The sequence below is a fragment of the Carcharhinus amblyrhynchos genome, chromosome 8 (assembly GCF_965287045.1).
Source record: "Carcharhinus amblyrhynchos chromosome 8, sCarAmb.v2.hapA, whole genome shotgun sequence".
NCBI classification, from domain to species: domain Eukaryota; kingdom Metazoa; phylum Chordata; class Chondrichthyes; order Carcharhiniformes; family Carcharhinidae; genus Carcharhinus; species Carcharhinus amblyrhynchos.
The window spans coordinates 26,062,012-26,083,943 of NC_137331.1; the positions used below are offsets into that span (position 1 = coordinate 26,062,012).

Consider the following 21,932-nt stretch of genomic DNA (forward strand, 5'->3'; position numbering starts at 1 on the left):
TACAAGCCTAGCTTATTCAGCCTCTCCTCATAGCTCAATCCCCTCAACTCCGGTATCAGCTTAGTAAACCTCCTCTGCACTCCCTCCAGGGCCAAAATATCCTTGCGCAGGTGCGGCGCCCAAAACTGCACACAGTACTCCAGCTGCGGCCTCACCAATGCCCTATACAGCTGCAGCAAGACCTCCCTACTTTTATATTCAATCCCCCTCGCTATGAAGGCCAGCATCCCATTCGCCTTCCTGACCACCTGCTGCACCTGCAAGCTGGGTTTTTGCGACTGGTCTCTTTAGTTGAGAAAGGATATGCTGGCACTGGAGGGAGTGCAGAGGAGATTCACTAAGTTGATTCCAGAGTTGAGAGGGTTGGTTTATGAGGAGACGCTAAGTAGACTGGGACTATACTGATTGGAATTCAGAAGAATGAGGGGAGATCTTATAGAAACATATAAGATTATGAAGGGAATAGATAAGATAGAAGCAGGGAAGTTGTTTCCACTGGCAGGTGAAACTAGAACTAGCGGGCATGGCCTCAAAATAAGGGGGAGCAGATTTAAGACTGGGATGAGGAGGAACTTCTTTGCCCAAAGAGTTGTGAATCTGAGGAATTCCCTGCCCAGTGAAGCAGTTGAAGCTACCTCATTGAATGTTTTTCAGGCAACGATAGATACATTTTTGAACAGTAAAGGAATTAAGGGTTATGGTGAGCAGGTGGGTAAGTGAAGCTGAATCCACAAAAAGATCAGCCATGATCTTATTGAATGGCGGTGGAACAGACTTGAGGGGCCAAATGGCTACTCCTGCTCCTAGTTCTTATGTTCTTGTCGAATCATAGAAGAACTACAGCACAGACAGGCTCTTTGGGCCACAAGTTGCCCAATCTTATCTCTACCTACTAGGCTTACCTATAACCCTCAATCCTATTAAGTCCCATGTACTCATCCAGAAGTCTCTTAAAAGACCCTAACAAATTTGCCTCCAAATATAGGAATTATGACTGAGAGGGACTGATGAAGAAGAAAAGGTTAAATGGTTGAAATTCTGAGTCAACCGAGACCACAGATCAACCCAAATGATAGATTGGACATGTTGATCAATGTCACTTTGTATGAACATGACTGATCGCTTGTCACTATTTTAACCTGTTTTGGTGCAGCTGCTGACACTATTTGAGGCCAGCTACAAAGGGAAGTATGGGAGCTTGGTTTAATTCATTACCTTTGCTGAGCTGTGATTAAAAATGGTGTTCTAGTGCCAGATCTACCTTATTAACCTATCATTGTACCAGCTTTAACATTTGTCCGTTTCTCAGCCAAAATCTAACTAATCCTGTCAAGTGGATTCTACACTCAGACAACCAATAGCCTGTTTCAAAAGTGGAGTTTCCTGGAGCAGCAGCTCTTCCTGTTTTATCTCAGGATAAAATTTTGACTAGCTTTTATGAACATATGAATGATGGCCTGCTCCACCATTCAATACGATCATGGCTGATCTGATTGTAACTCCAATCCCACATTCCTGACTATCCCCATAACCTTTCACCACCTTACTTATCGTGAATCTAGCTACCTCTGCCTTAAATATTATTCAAAGACTCTACTTCTGCCTTTGGAGAAAATAATATTCCTCATCTCTATCTTAAATGAGTGACCCCTTATGTTTAAAGCCTAGATCTAGATTCACCAACAAGAGAAAACATCCTCTGCACATTGACCTAGTCAAGCTATTGGAGTTTCTGTTCCAGAAATCAAGATCCCTAAGCTTGGAATCTGAATTATGGGAGTATTTCTTCAGCCCTTTGTCATGGAGTCGTAGAGGTCTACAGCATGGAAACAAACCCTTCGGTCCAACTTATCCATGCTGCCCTTATTTTGTTTTTAAACCTCTAAACTAATCCCAACTGCCTGCATTTGGCTCATTTCCCTTTATACCCATCGTACCCATGTAACCATCTAAATGCTTTTTAAACTATACTATCCCTGGCAGCTTGTTCCAGACACTCACCACCCTCTGTGAAAAAATTGCCCCTCTGGACACTGAAGATTGGAGAGTGCCTCTGGACACTTTTGTATCTCTCCCCTCTCACCTTAAACCTATGCCCTCTAGTTTTATACTCCCCTACCTTTGGGAAAAGATATTGACGATTTACCTTGTCTATGTCCCTCCTTACTTTATAGATCTCTGAGGTCACCCCTCAGCCTCCTACGCTGCAGAGAAAAGAGTCCCAGTCTATTCAGCCTCTCCTTTTAACTCAATCCATCAAGTCCTGGTAGCATCCTAGTAAATCTTTTCTGCACTCTTTCTAGTTTAATAATATCTTTTCTGTAATATCATGACCAGCACTGCACACAGTATTCCAAGTGTGGCCTTACCAATGTCTTGTACAACTTCAACAAAATGTTCCAACTCTTATATTCAATGTTTTGACCAGTGAAACCAAGCATGCCGAATGCCCTCTTCACCACTCTGTTCACCTGTGACTCCACTTTCATGGATTATGAACATGTACCCCTAGATCTCTTTGTTCTGTAACTCTCCCCAATGCCCTATCATTAATTGGTTCAGTCTACCAAAATGCATTACCTCCCATTTGCCTAAATTAATCTCCATCTGCCATTCGTCTGCCCACTGGCCCAATTGATCAAGATCTCACTGCAATTGGAGATAACCTTCCTCACTGTCCACCGTGCCATCAATCTTGGTGTCATCTGCAAACTTACTAACCATGCTCCCTATATTCTTGTCCAAGTCAGTAATGTAAATGACAAATAACAGGGGGCCCAGCACTGATCCCTGAGGCACACCGCTGGTCACAAGCCTCCAGTTTGAAAAACAACTCTCTACAACCACCCTCTGGCTTCTGTCAAGAAGCCAATTTTGTTTTCATTTAGATATCTCACCCTGGATCCCGTGAGATTTAACTTTATGCAATAACCTACCGTGCGGTACCTTATCAAAAGCCTTGCTGAAGTCCATGTAGACAACATCAACTGCATTGCCCTCATCTACCTTCTTGGTCACCCCTTCAAAAACCTCGATCAAATTTGTGAGGCATGATTTTGCACTCACAAAGCCATGCTGACTGTCCTGAATCAGTCCTTGCATCTCTAAATGCCTGTAGATCTCAAAATATCTTCCACCAGTTTACTCACCAGAGGTGTGAGACTAACTAGCCTGTAGCTCCCAGGCTTTTCCCTGCAGCCTGTTTTAAACAAAAGCACAACATTTGTCACTCTCCAATCTTCAGGCACCTCATCCGTGACTATCAATGATATAAATATCTCAGATAGAGGACCCGCAATTTCCTCCCTAGCCTCCCACAACATCCTGGGATATACCTTATCAGGTCCCGCAGATTTATCTACCTTGATGCGCTTCAAAACTTCCAACCCTTTCTCCTCTGTAATATGTACACTCCTCAATACATCATTATGTAATTCCCTAAGTTCCCTAACATTCATGCTTTTCTCAACAATAAATACTGATGAGAAATATTCATTTAGGATCTCACCAATCTCTTGTGGATCTGCACATAGATGACCTTGTTGATCCTCAAGAGCCCCTACTCTCTCCCTTGTTACTCTTTTGCCCTTCATGTATTTGGAGAAGCTCTTTGGATTCTCCTTTGCCTTATCTGCCAAAATAACTTTGTGTCCCCTTTTTTGCCCTCCTGATTTCTCTCTTAACTCTACTCCTACACTCCCTATACTCCAAGAGATGCACTTGAACCCAACTGCCTATGCACATCATGTGCCTCTTTCTTCTTCTTGACCAGCGCCTCAATATCCTGAGTCATCAGGGCTCCCGACTTCTGCCAGCCTTGCCCTTCACTCTCAAAGGAATGTGTTTACCCTGAATCCTGGTTAACACACTTGAAAGCATGCCACTTACCAGACGTACCTTTTTCTTCCCACAGACTCCCCCAATTAACTTTTGAAAGTTCCTGCCTGATACCATCAAAATTGGCCTTGCCCCAGTTTAGAATATTAACTTTTGGGACAGACCTATCATTCTCCATAGCTATCTTAAAACTAACAGAATTATAGTCACTGTTCCCAACGTGATCCCTCACTCACACTTCTGTCACTTGCCCTTTCTTATTTCCCAAGAGGAGGTCAAATTTTGTCCCCTCTCTAGTTGGGCCATCCACATACTGAATGAGAAATTCCTCCTGAATACCCTCAACAAATTTCTTTCCATCCAACTCTCTAATACTAAAGCTGTCCCAGTCAATGTTGGGAAAATTAAAATCTCTGACTATTAACACCCTATTTTTCATGGAGCTATCTGTAATCTCCTCACATATTTGCTCCTCAATTTCCTCTGACTATTTGGGGATCCATTCTACAACCCTATCAAAGTGATTTCCCCCTTCTTATTTCTCAGTTCTACCCATATAGACTCAGTGGCCGAACCCTCGGATATATCCCCTCTCAGTACAAATATTTCTTCAGTCCTTTGTCTTTTGTTTATAGAATCCTCAGGTAAAAGTCACGAGGGTAAGTCCCATGCAGGATTTCTGTTTACAGCAAGGCTTGACTGTTTTGCTGTTCAACAGAGAAGAAACCAGGGGGATTACTGTTCAAAGTGGTAAAGAATGATGATGGCAACCAGAATTCTACAATGCATACTTTTAGTGCTCTTGTCAGGTATTTATCCAATTCTCTTTTGAACATTACTTCTCCTATCACCCTTTCAGGTAGTGAATTATCAATCATAACATTTTCTTATGTAAACAGAAAGTTTCCTCATGCTGCCTCTGGTTCCTTTGGTAATTACCTTGAATCTGTGTCTATTAATTGTTGGCCCTTCTGCCACTGGAAACAGTTTCCCTTATTTACTCTATCAAACCTGTTGATGATTTTGAGCATTTCTATCAAATCTCCTCTTGACCCTCTCTGCTCTTAAGGGAAGAAAAAAAAAACACCTTCTCCAATCTCACCACGTAACTGAAGGCCTTCATCCCTGATGCCATTCCACTAAATTTCTCCTGTACTTTCTTTAGACCTTGTCTCCTTTTAAAAAGCATGCACAGAATTGGTCAGCTAATGCGACTGATATCTAACCAGTGATTTGTAGTAGAGATTTAGCACATCTTTTACTTTTGTACTCTTTCTCACTATTAAAGCTATGGATCCCATATTTTTAATACCATCTCAACTTGCCTGCCACCTTCAAAGATTATGTATCCATGCTCCCACTTCTCTTAGTTTCTGGGCCCTGTATAATTTTGCGATTTGGTGTCTATTGTGCCTTCGAATTCTTCCTCCCAAAATGTATCACTTCACGTTAAAATAAAAAAATCTTTTTTACTGTAGGACCTCTAGTGTGGTGGCTTGTTGACAACATATTCCAACAAATACAGCCCATGACTGAGTAACTCACTTGTTTTGGCACAATGAACACAATATTTTCAGCTGTTCAAAATCACTGTTGTCATGGTGATCCATCATCTGTGTGGTCCTTTATATAGCATGTCCTTTAAGGGTCATTTTACTCAGACAAAATGGAGTTGAGTTAGTGTCAAGTTTTATTTATTGTATGAATTGTAATGACACTTCCTATGTTCTGCAATATTCTTTTGTTGTATAATTAACCTGATATTTGGTCATATGTCTTCTTTGTTGCTCTCATTTTAACCTGGAGAACTTGGCCCCTTGAATTCGACTTTGAACAATTGGAGGTGTGCACATGGGTGGCTATCCACAATACACAAAAGGTTCTGATGTTCTGCTATGGTATAGGAGTTATGAGCGATCAGCTGCTTTAACTGACTTATCATTTTACCTAAAAGCCGTATGGTATATGTGTATAATGTATGTACTTTTAAATTTCATTCCATGCTCAGAGTTACAAAGCCAATGCACAGAATGAACAGGTCAAGTTCTTAATCCATTTCCTTGCTTGTTTCAAAAACCAATTAAAATTAAAACCAAATCCAATTCATGGTCTCCACATAATCATAAAATCCCTGGAATTATGGGATCTCTACAATGCAGAAGAAGGCCTTTCGGCCCCTGAAGTCTGCACCGGTCTCCGAAAGAGCATCCTACCCAGCCCTCACCCTGCAAAGCAGCGTAATCTCATGCATTTACCATGGCTAATCCACCTAACCTGCACATCTTTGGACTGTGGGAAGAAACCGGAACACAGGGAGGAACCCCATGCAGACCCGGGGAAAACATGTAAGCTCCACCCAGACAGTCACCCAAGGTTTGAATTGAGCCCAGGTCCCTGACGCTGTGAGGCAGCAGTGCTGACCACTGTGCCACCGCATCGCCGCAAAAGAGACATACCAGATCCAAGCTGATAAAAACAGACACTACACCTGACCTCATGCTTGATTCTCGACATGATCTTAGCCAAATGGCTGATGTATTATATTTGGTTTTAGTTTAGTATTCTCTTATTATTCATTATTCAATTATTTATGTTCATTTATTAGATTCTGATCACTTGGATGTTGCTATGCTCCATTTAATTTTAATTTTATCCTTTTAGATTTAATTACTGTGATTATTTTTATATTTACTGTTACAGTTCGATTTAAAGCGTTAAATATCTCCTTCCTCCACTGCACCAAATCTCGGCTTAGCCAACCTAATTTATGCATGAATTGTGGGCACCATTGGCAATTCAGCATTTATTACCCATCTCTAATTGTGCTCGAGTAGCTGATAGTGAGGCACCTTGTTGAACTGCTGCGACCTGTGTGGTGAAGGTATTTCCATAATGTTTGGAGTATGGAGTTCCACAATTTTGACCCAGCAACATGGAAGGAACAGTAATACATTACCAAGTCTCAGTGTGTGTTCTCAAGAGAGCCCTGGAATTGGTGCTTCCATGTGTCTGATGCCTTGTCCTTCCAAGCGGTAAAGATCCCGGGTTTGGGAAATGCTTGTTGAAGAAACTGTGGTGAGTTGTTGCATTGCTGTTTGTAGATTGTATTTACTGTAGCCACACTGCACCTGTTGTGGAGTGAAATAATGCTTAAGTTGGGAGATAGTGTGCTAATCAAATGGGTTGCTTTGCACTACATGGTGTTGAGCTTCTTGAATGTTGATGATATGGCCCTCCATGCACATGGAGATATTCCATCGCACTCCTTCTTGGAAATAGAAGACAGACTTTAGGGAGTTGGGAGATGACTCACTTAATACAAATTCTGGCACGTTCTTGTTGATGGTTTTAGAGTTTATGACTTGCAATATTTCCAGCTCTGTGCGTCATAAAATCTTGTAATATATGTACCTTTTGGAAATGCTTCAATTACAACTGGTCAGTCAACAGTCAGCCACCATAATTAACACCAAGTCAGAGATCTACTGCCAGGTGATTAACTGTTTATTGTTAATTGCATTCGTAATGGAAGAAAACTCATTTTATTTCAGTTTGAACTATCTGCACCACTTAGTGAATTCCCACTCTAATCATTCTTGTATCAGCACTCTTTTTAGTAGATGCTCCCAGATAGATTATCTCCTGCGAGTTTGTAGTGACAGCATCAAAGAATTATAGCTACTCCAAAGTGAGTCAGACACTGAGTTCCTGCTGGCTTATTGTGGTAGCACAGCAGAGCATGATACGTAGCGGTTGAGCATGAGCTCGGGAGCGTGGAGCAACAGTTGAAAGTGAGTCCAACTTGCATTTTGCGGAAGTGGAGCACGAGCCCAAGCTCGAGTTGTAGCGGTTAAAAATCACTGGTGGAGCTCTGACAGTTGACCATCAGAAGTTGAAGAATATGAAGTCTTCATTATATTCCTTTCCGTATAGTTTGCTTCAAATAAATAATTCAATTACTTTCACCTGCCGAGTAACTGTAGTCTCACAATTGTTACATTTGGCAACAATCTAAATTGGGACTGCAGTCACCAGCTCCTGAAATCAGGGGGCAGGGGGAAAAGTCTGCCTTTTATTTAAGAAAAATCTCTGCAGTAACAGTAATTAAAAAAAAAACTTCTATTTGGGAAAGTTTATTCTTTTGACCCAGAGACTGAATACTGGATTCAGTACGTTGAAAGACTGCTATTTCTTCGCTAATGAGATTACAGGAGAAAATAATCAAAAAGTAATTCTGTTTATGATATGTGGATCTCAGACTTATAATCTTATTAGAAATTTAGTATCCCCAGAAACTCCAGATGCTAAGCTTCTGACCAGCTTGTAACTTTAGTTGACGGTCATTATAACCCTTAACCATTAATGATCATGCAGTGTTTTAAGTTTAACTGTGCTGTAAAGGGACCCTGGGAAGTCAATTGTTACATATACGGCAAAACAAAGAAAATTGCTCGAGTCATTTGAATTCGGACATTAGCTAAATGACATGCTGCAAGACTGATTAGTTTGCAGCATAAATAACTAAAACATACAAAAAAAAATTACTGACAGAGGATTTTCTTAGAGAAAGCCATGGAAATAGGCAATTGTGAGCGTGTAGAGAGCCACTCTGCAGTTACAGTGCACGCATAAAGGCAAGTCAGTAGGGCAGAGTTAAGTGCACAGACAGAGCAGAAACTCAACTAGCATGACAGAGGACAAAAGAAAAGCAAAGCTGTCATCAAACCAGAAATTCTGATAAGTGTTATAGGTGCAGGGGAGATTACCCCCAGGAAAAATGTAAACTCTAGGATTGTACCTGTTTCAGCTTCAGTCAGAGAGGCCCCATCCGAATCAAGTGCCAAGTCAAAAAGCATATACCTAGTTTAAACAAAAAAACCTGAACACCAATGCTGAATTTAGAACATGATTCAGAAGTGGAATCTGAGACATAGCAATTAAATAATGTAAATAGAATAAATTGAATCCTATGGTAATGGCTCTTGGTAAACAGGCAGCCTCTGAGCATGGAAGTGGATATCGGTACTTCTGTTACCATCGTAGAGGAGCAGACATTTAAATACCTTCCTGGTGGAGTTCAACACCTAAAGTTAAATAATGCAGCAGTTAGATTCACCACATATATGGGGGAAACCCTAAAAATTTTGAGAACTATATCCACACGAGTGACTTATCAGCACCAGTCTGCTCAACCACTGATCACTGTCGCAAAAGGGGCCTCGTTTCATGGGACGAGATTAGTTATGTTAAAGAAAACTAAATTGGCTAAATATCTTCAGTATATCTGATGGTGGTTTACAAGAAGTTTTTAAAAAAACAGAGGTTTTTCAAAATGAATCAGGCAAAATTCATGTTAATCAAGACGCCGCCCCAAACCTTTTTAGATCTCCTCTAGTGCCTTATGCCTTGCATCAGAAAGTTGAGACAGAACTTAAACGTTCGGAAGAATTAGAAATCATTAAGTCAATAGTTTTCTGAATGGGCTGCTCCCATTGTACCTGTACTGAAATTGGATAGGACTGTCCATGTTTTCATAGATTCATCCAATCCCCACAGTGTAGAAGGAGGCCATTCAGCCCATTGAGCCTGCACTGACAACAATCCCATCCAGGCCCCATCCCTATAATCTCATGTATTTTTCCTGCTAATCCCCCTGACATTAAGGGGCAATTTAACATGGCCAATCAATTTGATCTGTACATTTTGTGAGGACTACAAATCACACAGCCAAGTTGCACAGGTATCAATTCCAAAAATTGAGGATCTTTATGCAAAGCTAGCAGAAGGCCTGTACAAAACTAGACATGAGCCACGTCTATTCGTAATTAGAATTGGATCAAAATTCAAGAACATTTTTAACACTTAACACCCATAAGGGTTTATTTCAATCCCTTTTTGTGTGTCTTCAGAGTGCACTCATTTTAAATGAACCATGGAAAGTTTATTGCAAGACATACCCAAAGAAATGATATACATGGATGATGTTTTAGGTAATGGGAATTGCCCTAAAAAAGCATTTGGCAAACATCATAGGGGTGCTTAAAGAGGCAGAGGTGCGACTTAAAAGAGAGAAGAGTACCTTTCAGGCTCATTAAGTCCCTTACCTTGAAATTAAAGTCAATGCCAAGGTACTACACCCTTTTGAACAAAAAGTGAAAGCTATACGAACATAAGAATATAAGAAATAGGAGCAGGAGTAGGCCACCTAGCCCCTTGAGCCTGATCCGCTATTCAATAAGATCATGGCTGATCTGAAGTAGATCAGTTCCACTTTCCCGCCTGCTTATTATGGCTGTTGATACCAAATAAATCAACATTACTGGTACCGTTATACCTGCTTTTAAAAAAATATCAATATTGATATTGGAGTGAATCACAAAAAGAGGCTTTCAAGAAAGTTAAATTTGCTTTACAGTCTTCAGAAGTGCTTGTCCATTTTGACCCAAAAAGAGATAATAACTTTGCCAGTTAGCATAGGGGCAGTTTTGTCTCATAGAATGAAGATGGCGTAGAATGGCCCATTTCTGTTACATCAAGAACCTTAATTGATACCAAGAGAAAATATTCCTAAATTGAGAGAGAAGGGTCAGCCATCATTTATGGAATTAAAATATTCCACCAGTATGTTTACAAGTGTCACTTTGTGAATACAAGCCACTATTATTGGGGTTATTTTGCAAGGGCAAGCTTATTTCTCCTATTGGATCAGCCAGAGTCCAATGGTGGGCTTTACTTCTAGCAGCATAACAACTATGTGCTCCAACATAAACCACATACCACAATATCAAATGCAGATGCCCTGAATCGTCTCCGACTGCTTTGAACAATGTCAGCACCACAGTACCACGCAAAATAGTGTTAGCTCTGCCACTGTTGTCAAAACGAATCTGGAATTGCACTCCGAGACCCAATCCAGTCAACTTTGACATATAGGGCCACTTCAGACTTTTACAGCACTGCAAAGACGAATTGAGGTGTGAGGATGGAGTAATACTGTGGGTGTCTAGGATAGTGGTTCTTGACTCAGCAAGAGAAACTTCGCTGCAGGAATATCACAATGTTCACCCAGGTCAGACTAAGATGAAAATGTTCACAAGAAGGTATATTTGGTGGCCAGGCATTGATAAAGATATTGAAAATCTAGTAAAGCGTTGTGATCAATTTCAATTGCAAGAAAGAATAACCCCTTGGTCACTTGCAGCTGTGGGAGATACCTGGCTGACCTTGGGTACAGTTGCATGTGGATTTCGCTGGTCCATTTTGGGTTCTATGTTTCTAATTATTGTTGATGCCCATTCTAAGCATCTTAATATTAATAAAATGAAAACACCAATGTCATCTGCAACAATCAAAAAAACTACAACAGACCTTTGCTACACATGGCCTGCCAGAAATTTTAGTATCAGATAATGGAACAGAGTTTCAGCAGTTAATGAAAAATAATGGAACAAAATACGTCCACGTGAAACCCTATCACCCAACTTTAGCAGAAAGAGCTGTCCAGACGTTCAGATCAGCAGTGAATAAACAATTGGTGCACCCAGCTTGCTAGATTTCTCCTCACTTACAGAAACAACACCACACTTTACTGTGAGCATACCCCTCCCAAGAGGGATACTAATGGGGAGATGCCTTTGGACAAGACTTGCTCAGGTGTTTCCAAATTTAGCGGAGAAGATGGAAACAAGGCATGCAAAAAGGATATCACGATTTTCTTAAGGATGATAGATCATTTGACTTTGTATTCATTAGGAACTTTAAATTTGGTCCATCCTGGGTGCCTGGGAAAATCATAACTAAAACAGGCCCGATGTCCAATCTGATTGACCTCCAAGGAAGGAAAATAAGACCACATAAGGAAGAACAAAACTAACGTGAGACAAACAGAGAAAGATAATTCCTGTCTTCAATATTGCCAAGTTCAGTGGGACCGTTTAATTCGGAAAAGGCACTTGGTGTTGTTTCCATGAGAACTGGAGCAGATCTAGTCTAGGCCATTAGTCTGCAAAAGTGCATCTTCTAAAACTACAAATACCTGACCACTAATCAAGACGTTGCTATTTCAACTGGGTAGAGCCAGACAAAGAGCTGGGCCATTCTCAGAGAATTCGGAAATTTCCTGGTAACTGAAATTTTGAGAGAATGCACTATATCACCTAAACATTTTTAAAAATAATTATATTGTCTTTCACTGTAAATAGTTGTTCGTAAATTCGCTTGTGAAAAACTTAAAGGGGGAGGGAGATATGGCTGAGCAACTGAGCATGGTACATGGTAGTTGAGTATGAGTTCAGGAGAGAGTGGCAATGAGCGCAAGTCAAAGAGCAGGGGCAGCGGTTGAACGCAAGTCGAAACTTGCATTCTGCAGAGGTGGAGTGTGAGTCCAAGCTTGCATTATGGCAGTTAAAGGACAGCAGTTGGAAATTGGCACTGGAGCTCTGGCAGTTGATCCTCAGGAGTTGAAGTGTATAGAAGTGTTTGTTATCCTCCCTTTGTGTATAGTTTGATTTGACTGAATAATTCAATTACTCACCTGCCAAGTAATTGTGGAGCCTTGCAATTATTACACTTGCTCAATGTAGTAACTTGAAAAGTTTTAGTACACAGCTTAATTCCACATCTCCTGAAAGATTTTGAAAACTTGCTGTTTGCAAAATCCTATAATTTCAAAATTTAAATCTTGTTTTTCCTAAACTTGTACATTCTTCATTTCATATGCAGCAATGCTCTTCAACATTACTCCTGTTACAATCCTCGAAGCCCACGTTTTGGTCAGGAGAGTTTTTAAATTTAAAATCTTTTGTGGTGTTGATCCAGACTTAATTGACATGAACATAGGACATGATTTTGGATTCCTGTTCAAATTCTCTGTGAAATTCCAGCTTTCTCTTGAAATTACCTTTCATTCTGCTTGGCTCCACAATGTGATTGCAAAAAAGAATGTACATCGTAAAGCAAATAAATCAAAATGTATTTAAGAATTCTATGAGCGATATATATTTTAGGAGTCCCTTGCTTGGATAAACCAATATCACAGGATTTGATTTGGTTATTTTTACGTTGTTATGAAGCACATAAAGAAACATGTCCTTCTATTAGGATTAATGCTGCTCCTTGGGAGTATTTGTGAACAAAACAAGAACTGTAGGTTTTAGACACATAGGCATTGAGAAAAAAGCATACATCACCCTCTTCTATCACCGTTTTTTCATCTCATAGACCGTAATCTGTCAGCTTGTTCCACTGAGTATATTCATTCTGATGGACTATATGGAATAACCTTGATGTATTTCATATCCAGAACCATGTGAGCAACTTGTTAACATCCAAGCAGGGAAAATCTTGAACTGATCACTATTTCCTTTCAATCGTTGGAGGAATTCAATGAAAAATTATAGGATTTCAGTCAGAATGATTCAGAACTCACCTATTCCATTCTAGATAAGGTGCCATCAATTTCCTGGTCTAAAGTGTTCAGTGTTGTTTTTGATCATCTTGCGAAATAAAAACATTATGGCTCAGATTCTGTAGCAGAAGTAATACTGAGGTTATCAGCACACTTCATTATTAATGCATAAATCGGACAGCAAATTCTGGCCGGCATGCATGTAATGTTAAATGCATTCATCAGGAAGTTGCAGTTTGAGTTGGCCTATTCCTTTGAATCTTTGCTATACTAGTATCCTACTGAGAAATCCTACATTAAAATACATGGGATATGTGACAAATCTCATTCCTTCAGATTTGAGTTATTGTTGTACATTTTAAAAGATTTAAAAGTTTAATTTTTTTGTTTTACTTTTGTATCTGTTTTCTTTCAATTCTACCTTTCTTTCCCTCGCTTTATTTTGCTTTCTCTACCAGGTTTGCCATTGAACTAATTTTTCTAAGTGACACTTTCTGGTTTGGACTCTAGGGCTGTGGGCAGAACTGGAAATTCATGCCCATTGTTAACAGACCTTTAATTGCTCTGTCAGCTTTTCTGTCCCACGTGCAATAATTCCCCCCAGAGGCTGGACTGGAAAATTCCAGTCCACGTATCTCTGTAACACAAAACCAAAGGGCATAGGTTTAAGGTAGAGGGGAAAGATTTATAAGGGACCTGAGGGACAACTTTTTCAAACTGAGGATGCGTATATGGAATGAGCTGCCAGAGGAGGTTGTAGAGGCGGGTTCAATTACAACATTTAAAATACATTTGGACAGGTGCATGGAAGGAAAAGATTCTTTTTCAGGCTGGCAGCCAATGACTAATGGAGCTCTGCAGGGATTCATGTTGGGACTACAGCTTTTCATTTGATGAATCAGTGATCTAGATGAAGGAACTGAGGGCATTGTAGCTAAGTTTGCAGATGATACAAAGGTGGAGAGACAGGTAGTATTGAGGAGGTGAGGAGTCTGCAGAAGATTTGGCCAAAAAAATGACAGATGGAATACAATGTGGGAAAGTGTGAGGTTTGCTAAGAAGAACAGAGGCATGGACTATTTTCTAAATGGGGAGAAAATTCAGAAATCAAAAGCACAAAGGGACTTGGGAGTCCTAGTTCAGGATCATCTGAAGGTTAACTTGCAGATTGAGTTCGTAGTTAGGAAGGCAAATGCAGTGTTAGCGTTAATTTTAAGAGGATTACAGTACAAAAACAGGGATGTACTGATGAGGTTTTATAAGGCTCTAGTCAGGCCACATTTGGAGTATCATGAGCAATTTTGGGCCCGGCATCTAAGGAAAGATGTGCTGGCCCTGGAGAAGGTGCAAAGGAGAATGATCCCAGGAATGAAAAGCTTAACATATGAAGAGAATTTGAGGACTCTGGGTCTGTACTCGATGGTGTTTTGAAGGATATGGGGCAATCTTGTTGAAACTTGCAGAATACTGAAAGGCCTGAACAGAGTGAGCGTGGAGATGTTTCTATTAGTAGGCAAGGCTAGAATCAGAGGGCACAGTCTCTGAATAGAGGGACAACCCTTTAGAACCAATATGAGGAGGAATTTCTTTAGCCAGAGGGTAGTGACTCTATGGAATTCACTGCCACAGACGACTGTGGAAGCCAGATCATTGAGTATATTTAAGACAGCGATAAATATGTTCTTGATTCTGCTCCTTTATCTTCTATCTAAGATGCTGTATCAGAGAGTCGATACACATTCAGTTGGAAATAGCCACCTTCTGTACTGTAGAATGGTTTTTGTGAATAGTTTTTGTGATTGTGCAAATAATTGCTTAAATATGATTTTAGCTTTTGAGGATCATGCAAAGAGCAACTTTTATAATATGCACTGTCAAGTTTTAATCAGATCAATATCAAAACAGCTGCTTTGAATCATATTTTCACTTCTATGAATGTGCTAAGTTTTTATTCTTCACGCTTAACATGCTCTTGTGGGGAAATTTGAAAGTGGTCAAATGTGTCTTAACGAAGACAATTCAAGATTCGCAAGGTAAGTATCTCGGCAAAGACGTAACAAAATTTATTTTACCTAGGACAAACATACAGCTAACTGGAGACTCTTAAAGGGTTAATTAGCTCTGGGAATAGAGCTACAGAACCACTCAAAGATCTGATGTACAGAGTCAAATACAGATCAATTATAGTTTTTTTTTCTAATCAATAATTCCATCTTTGATTTGCTTAAGATCAATTTCATTTTACAGTCATGCATCAATACAAACCTCAGCAAACCATATGATCCTTCATAGCATGGTGATATCATATTCGCCCAACTAGTCCGGATGTTGCCTCACTTCTTGGCGCTAACTACCTCCCTGTTGCCTGCTAACGGCAGACGTTACCGTAAGGTCAAAGTGAACGCTCCCACTGGCTCAGTGCCAAGTTGAATAGACATGTGTTCCTGCGTCCAGGGGCATATCTATCTTTGCGTCAGGGCAGTGAATGCATCTATTCATTCATGTTGCAACATACAATCCCTTATAGGAATCCTCTCAATATAACTACTGCTGACTGGTGATTCCCAGACCTCTGGGTTTAAATTATTGACATTTACCACCATGCCTTTTGGTAACTTTGCTTGGTTAAAGTGAACAATACATTTAAAGTATATTTAAAATGTCAGTATATATGTTTTAAAATCATAACTACTTGTTTTGATTCTCTTACTGCATTCACATATGTGTAAACTGTTTGTGTTAGCTTGTTTTAAGAATTATTTAACCCCTTACTGATCTCCTGTTCTCTGAAAGACAGCATTTAGCCTATGAGTCTTATTAGCTGGTTAGGAACGCCCTTCTTCACATGGATTAGGAAAATGTGCTAATTATAATTAATTTCCTTGGTTGGCTATGATCAGCTTTTTAAACAATGTAATCTTACTGCTTTTATATCAGAAGAGCTATTTAATCTTTCTATCTGTTTGTTCAATAGAGTGCGCTCTGTAGCTCTTACACACTTGATGCCTTACCTGGTAAATGAAGAAGGCGCCTCCAACAAACAGCCTGTGTTGCAAGGAAGTATATTGAATGGTGTGTCAGATTTGTACATATTGGATAAATCTATTGATTTGCAATTGGAAGACTCTGGCAAGTCTTTCTTTAAGGTGAGGAGCTGCCAATTTTGTTGTTTCTCCTTTCAATTATACAGGATCCGAGAAGTACCTGTTTGTCTCTGCATTGACCTTCTGTATATAATGTATTCATTTGTATGTAGTTAAAAATGTGATTAGACATGAAAATTATTCTTGTAAAATAATTTTCTAAAATATGACAACATGAAGTTAAAGGTTGAAAATAAGCGTGGTATAGCACAACATTTAGACTGACGCAAAACGTAATCAGCTCCTTGTTTCTCATCCATACAGGAAGATAGTGCAGTCTTTCTTCTCTTTGTTGTTCATTCATGGAACATGCACATTGCTGATTAGGTCAGCATTTATTGCCTGCCCATAATGGGTGGCACAGTTATTAGTGCTGCTGCCTTACAGTGCCATGGACCTGGGGTCAGTTCCCGACTTGGTAATTGTCTGAGCAGAGTGTGCATGTTCTCCCTGTGTCTGCGTGGGTTTCCTCTGGGTGTGTTTTCTCCAGGTGCTTCAGTTTCCTCTCATAGTCCGGAAGACATGCTGATTAGGTACATTGGCCATGCTAAATTTTCCCTCAGTGTTCCCAAACAAGTGCCAGAGTATGGTGATTAGGGGATTTTCGCAGTAACTTCATTGTGGTGTTGATGTAAACCTATTTGTGACATTAATAAAAATAAATGCCCATTATTCTTTCCAAATGCTGCTTAAATGATTAGAAAGCTCATGATCACTGTTGGGTTCAGTTCTAAATTAGCTTTTGTCTTTTTTGGACCCCTTATCCTGCTGCCATGGTTTAATTCAAAATAGTGTTCTACATAAGGGCTTCCTATATTATTACTTAATTTATATTTTTAAGATCACTCTGTCAGTTTCACAAAAACCACATCTCGCCTTGCATTTTTAGAAACTTGCTGTATTTGCCTATTAATTGCCCATTTAACCTATGTAGAAAGTTCATTTCTATCATTACAAGTGTAATTGCATCTCAAAAATGTATTCATTATTAATGACTGCCAAATAATCTTGCTGGCACTGAATATTAACAATAACAATTTGTGTAGTCTCATTCCTTCCAGATTTGCAGTTTTCAGGGAGAGAACGATAAGTATTTAGGTTTGTTACTCTTCCTGTTTCCTCTCTCTCCAATCCATTCTCTCTTTTCCTGTCCTTATTTCTTTTCCTAAACCTGACTGGACATTGAATTCACCACCTTTATTTCACCTTCCTTTTGGTCCTACCTGCATTTATCCCCCAATCCTTAAGCCGCATTGGCTGAGGAAATGTTCACTCAGGTCCTGGAAGTCCTTAGCAGCAACAACATTGCAGGCAAAAGCTTTTTGGGCAATATTCTGACCAAAGATTTTTAGAGCTCTCTCCTTTGCTAAACCAGTTATGACATTTATTTTATTTGAGCTAGGTCCAGTATTTTGTGCTTGTCTATGTTAGATTTAATTCACTATTACACTTCACATTTGCATACTTCAGCTCTGACAAAGAGTCATCCAAACTAAAAACATTAACTCTACTCTCTGTCCTGTCAGATGCTATCAGTCTTACTTTGTTCTTCCAGCATTTTTTGAATTTGTTGCATATTTATCTGACTTGTTTTGTCATTCCTGGGGTACTTTGGATTCTGCTGCCCTATTTAGTTTGACATTGTGAGTTTGATCAGTTTACACGGAGTTTACAACTCTCTTTATTGATGTAAAAAGAAACTGTAGTTGTTTTCGTAACAATTCTTGGAATCGTCCATTCACCTAAAAAGTGTACAGAACTACACTAAACATTGTAGCACTGAAGCAGGCTGTTGGGCCCAACAGATCTGTCAGTCTTTTACCTTATTAATACCTTCTTCAATCCATTTCCCCTCGTACTTTTGTAACCTCCCATTAAATGCGTCAATGCTATTTGCATCACTCAATGCATTTGGTAATGAGTTGCACATTCTTACTCACTCTGGGTTTCAAACAAAAATCGAACTCCTGATTGCATAAATGAGATCAGGAGCTTGGTACGTGGAAGGGACACCCAAGTCATGAGACACCATCTCACTAAGTTGTGGTACAATATTTACAGCCCAATGTACTCTGCCCCGCATTTCAGATTGCAACAATTAAAGGTATTTTAAATCCATATATATACTGTTTCCTAAATTATTTAAAAACCCCTGGATTTAAACTCTAATAGTTTTATATTGTTCAGTGATAAAATAATGTTAAAAGGCTGTGCTCATGATTACCGTTGCAACATTATATACGATACAACAGTCCCTTAGGTTATGAAGCTGGGAAGGACCCCTCCTGAACATGGTCATTATCTTGTTTTCATACATAGCCTTGCATGTTTCTCATTGCCATATTTAAACGTATAATTCAGTGAATTTTAAGGGTAATACTATTCAATTGTTTTTTATGCCCTAGGATGATAACGTTTGCAAAGTGTATGAAATCCTGATTTCTGAGGCTGTTGACCTGACTCTTCGGAAATCTGCAGCAGAGCAGCTGGCTATTATGGCACAAGGTAGGCGCCTCCCATTCAGTGCTGTTCACAATTTTTCAAATGGTTACATTTTTACTGCTCCCACACGCAAAACAGTTTTAAAATCTATTGTACTGCACAGTAAGGTGGGATGTAATGATGTGATGATAGGGCTGAATATTGTGCTAAATTGCACATGATTAGTATTCCTCTTTCTGCTCTCAGGATCTGTTAGCAAACACTGCAGTAATGGGTGTTGCGCAACATTAAGAAGCTATGGCATCTGATTAATAGTTTCAGTTGTGCTGTGATGAACAAGCACTAAATGCAAGACAGCCCCTTCCATGCAATGAAGAGCGATAGGAAACTGATCGCCCCAGTAAGGCGTCTGTATCTCACAAAATGTAACCTGTGCACGTGCAACCATGCACGAGGCAGGACATAGCAAAATAACATAAAACAAGAAAGTAATCATAATTGAAAAGGAGGAAAGATTATATTTGTTTGGAAACAGTAGTTGCACTTGCTCTCTTTTTGCTTTTAGGTATCAAGAGTCAGCCATGCAGACCAAGAAGATCCTGAGCTTTACTCCCAATCTATGTTGATTTATCTGATCACAGCCCACACAAAGTATTAAGAATTACAGTTAGTCTCAGAGCTCTTGAGTTAGCTAACAGAAAGTTGATTCACAGTTATTGCTCCTGAGTGCTATCAGTGACATCTGAACGGTGAATATATGATCTTCATCTGAGGATAGTTTTGGGATGTTGGCCTTGGTTAAATAGCCTGTTAGTACCCACTGCAGAAACTCGTACAAGAAAAATGGCCATTCAAGTACGATATAATGTGATTCGGGAGCTCAAAGAATTATACTGCACTGAGAAGTTAATTGCCTTTTGGAAGGAAAGAGAGAAGATTGTTTTACTTTTAATTTGTAGCTTGTACCTCCTATAAGCCTTTGTAACAAACTCACAGACATGGATTACCATTAAACTGTAGCAAAGGAACATGGGCAGCACAATGACACAGTGGTGGCACAATCCCGCATTCACCTAATGAAGGAGCAGCACTCCAAAACCTCATGCTACCAAATAAACCCATTGGACTTTAACTTGGTGTTTTGAGACCACTTACTATGCCCTCAGCATCTGGGACTGGGGTTCAATTCTGGCCTCAGGTCACTGTCTGTGTGGTGTTTGCACCTTCTCCTTTTGTCTGCGTGAGTTTCCTCTGGGTGCTCTGGTTTCCTCCCACAGTCGAAAGGTGTGTGGGTTAGGTTGATTAACCATTCTAAATTGCCCCTTAGTGTTAGGGGGATTAGCAGGGTAAATATGTGGAGTGACGAGGATAGGATGGAATTGTTGTCGGTGCAGGCCCGATGGGCTGAATGACCTCTTTCTGCACTGTTGGGATTCAATGATAATATCAAAGAAAAGGATTTCACAAGAGATGCAAAACAATAATGGAATTAAAATAAGTAAAACAAGTGGAATAAATTTCTTATCTGGATTGCTTAATAAAATCTGATGAGAAAAATTATCAGAGCATCAGGAAGCGCACAACACTTGCAGGTCAAACCTTCATGAAAACGTCAGATCTTTTTGTAATACAAATGTAGTCAGGGTTTTACAGCCCTTCCCTCCCAGTAGTATATTGCGGTCCCACAGGACTGGAAGTCAATTTAAATGCTGCACTAGATTAAAGTTTATTTGTTAATGTTACAAGTAGGCTTACATTAATACTGCATGAAGTTACAGTGAAAATCCCCTTGTCGCCACACTCCAGCACCTGTTCAGGTACACTGAGAGAGAATTTAGCGTGGCACTTAACCAGCATGCTTTTTGGACTGGGAGGAAATGGAGCACCAGTAGGAAACACACCTAGACACGGGGAGAACATGCTGTATCCACACAGTCGCCAACCCATGCTGGGAATCAAACCCCGAGTCCTTGGAGCTGTGAGGCAACAGTGCTAACCATGTGTCACCATGCCGCCCATCGTATAGTTTTTGTACCTGTTATGCTTAAAATTAGTATTCATGACCACAGAATAATTCAACACAGGAGGAGACTACTTGATCCAATTTTCTTTGAATATTGCTATTTAATCTGCTTCCACTACTCTTTCAGGTACTTCATTCCAAATCACAAAATGCTGTGTAAGAATAAGTTTCTTCATATTTGTTTCTTAATTACAGATGCCAAAATCCACACCGTGTTGAAAAACCAGGGGATAGTAGAAAAGATCATTTCATTTACACATGAAAGTGTGCATAAAAATGGAAAGGTAGGTAAAATACTTTTCACTGTCAACATGATTGTAACATTGATGCTTTGCCAAAGGTTTTGTAAAACAGCTTTTTAAAATGTCATTTACTTCCTAATTCTCTGTAATCATTTTCAAGTCAGAAAACAACTGGAGTTCCATTTTGGCGTGTATCTATATTAAAAGCCTGCATTTTATTTGTTAATCCGTCACTCATAAAATCAAACCTTTTTATGTGGTATGAGTGAGCCACAAACTGCAATGGGCTGCCACCATAAATGTTTCATTTAGTTTTGGGATGTGTGACTTGGCATGATTGGCATTTATTCCTTGTCTTTAGTTCTGTTAAGTTTGATTTGGGCCATCGGCAGCAGCAGAATTGTACTTGACTACAATCTGTAATTTCAAGGACCGGTGTATCCCCACTCTAACCAAAGCTTGTTCAATGATGAGTATAGGAGAGCAAGTCAGGAGCAAAACGAGGCCTACCTAAAAATGAGGTATTAATCGGTGAAGCTACAACATAAGACTACTTACGTGCTAAACAGCGTAAGTAGCAAGAAAAGGACAGAGCTAAGTCATTTCACAACCAATGGATCAGGTCCAAGCTCTGCAGTTCTCCCGCATTCAGCCGTGAATGGTGGTGCGCAATTAACCAACTCACTGGAGAAGAAGGCTTCACAAATATTCCCATCCTTAAAGATGGAGAAGCCCAGCACATATGTGCAAAAGATAATTGGATCATGGATTGCCTCCACCACTGATGAAAAGTGACAGTGTGTATCATTTGCAAATGCTCTGCAGGAACTCACCAAAGT

The 21,932-nt window shown here is 39.8% G+C and overlaps 1 protein-coding gene across 2 annotated transcripts in view; it reads left to right on the forward strand.

The window, feature by feature from the left end:
• The window catches only part of rttn (rotatin), a 203,255-nt gene that overhangs the window by 66,987 nt on the left and 114,336 nt on the right, over positions 1-21,932 (forward strand). For both annotated transcript variants that reach the window (XM_080193777.1, XM_080193778.1), the window contains exons 18-20: positions 16,218-16,389; positions 18,792-18,891; positions 21,047-21,135. In XM_080193777.1, coding sequence (XP_080049903.1) covers positions 16,218-16,389; positions 18,792-18,891; positions 21,047-21,135 — 361 coding nt within the window. The remainder of the gene's footprint in view (positions 1-16,217; positions 16,390-18,791; positions 18,892-21,046; positions 21,136-21,932) is intronic.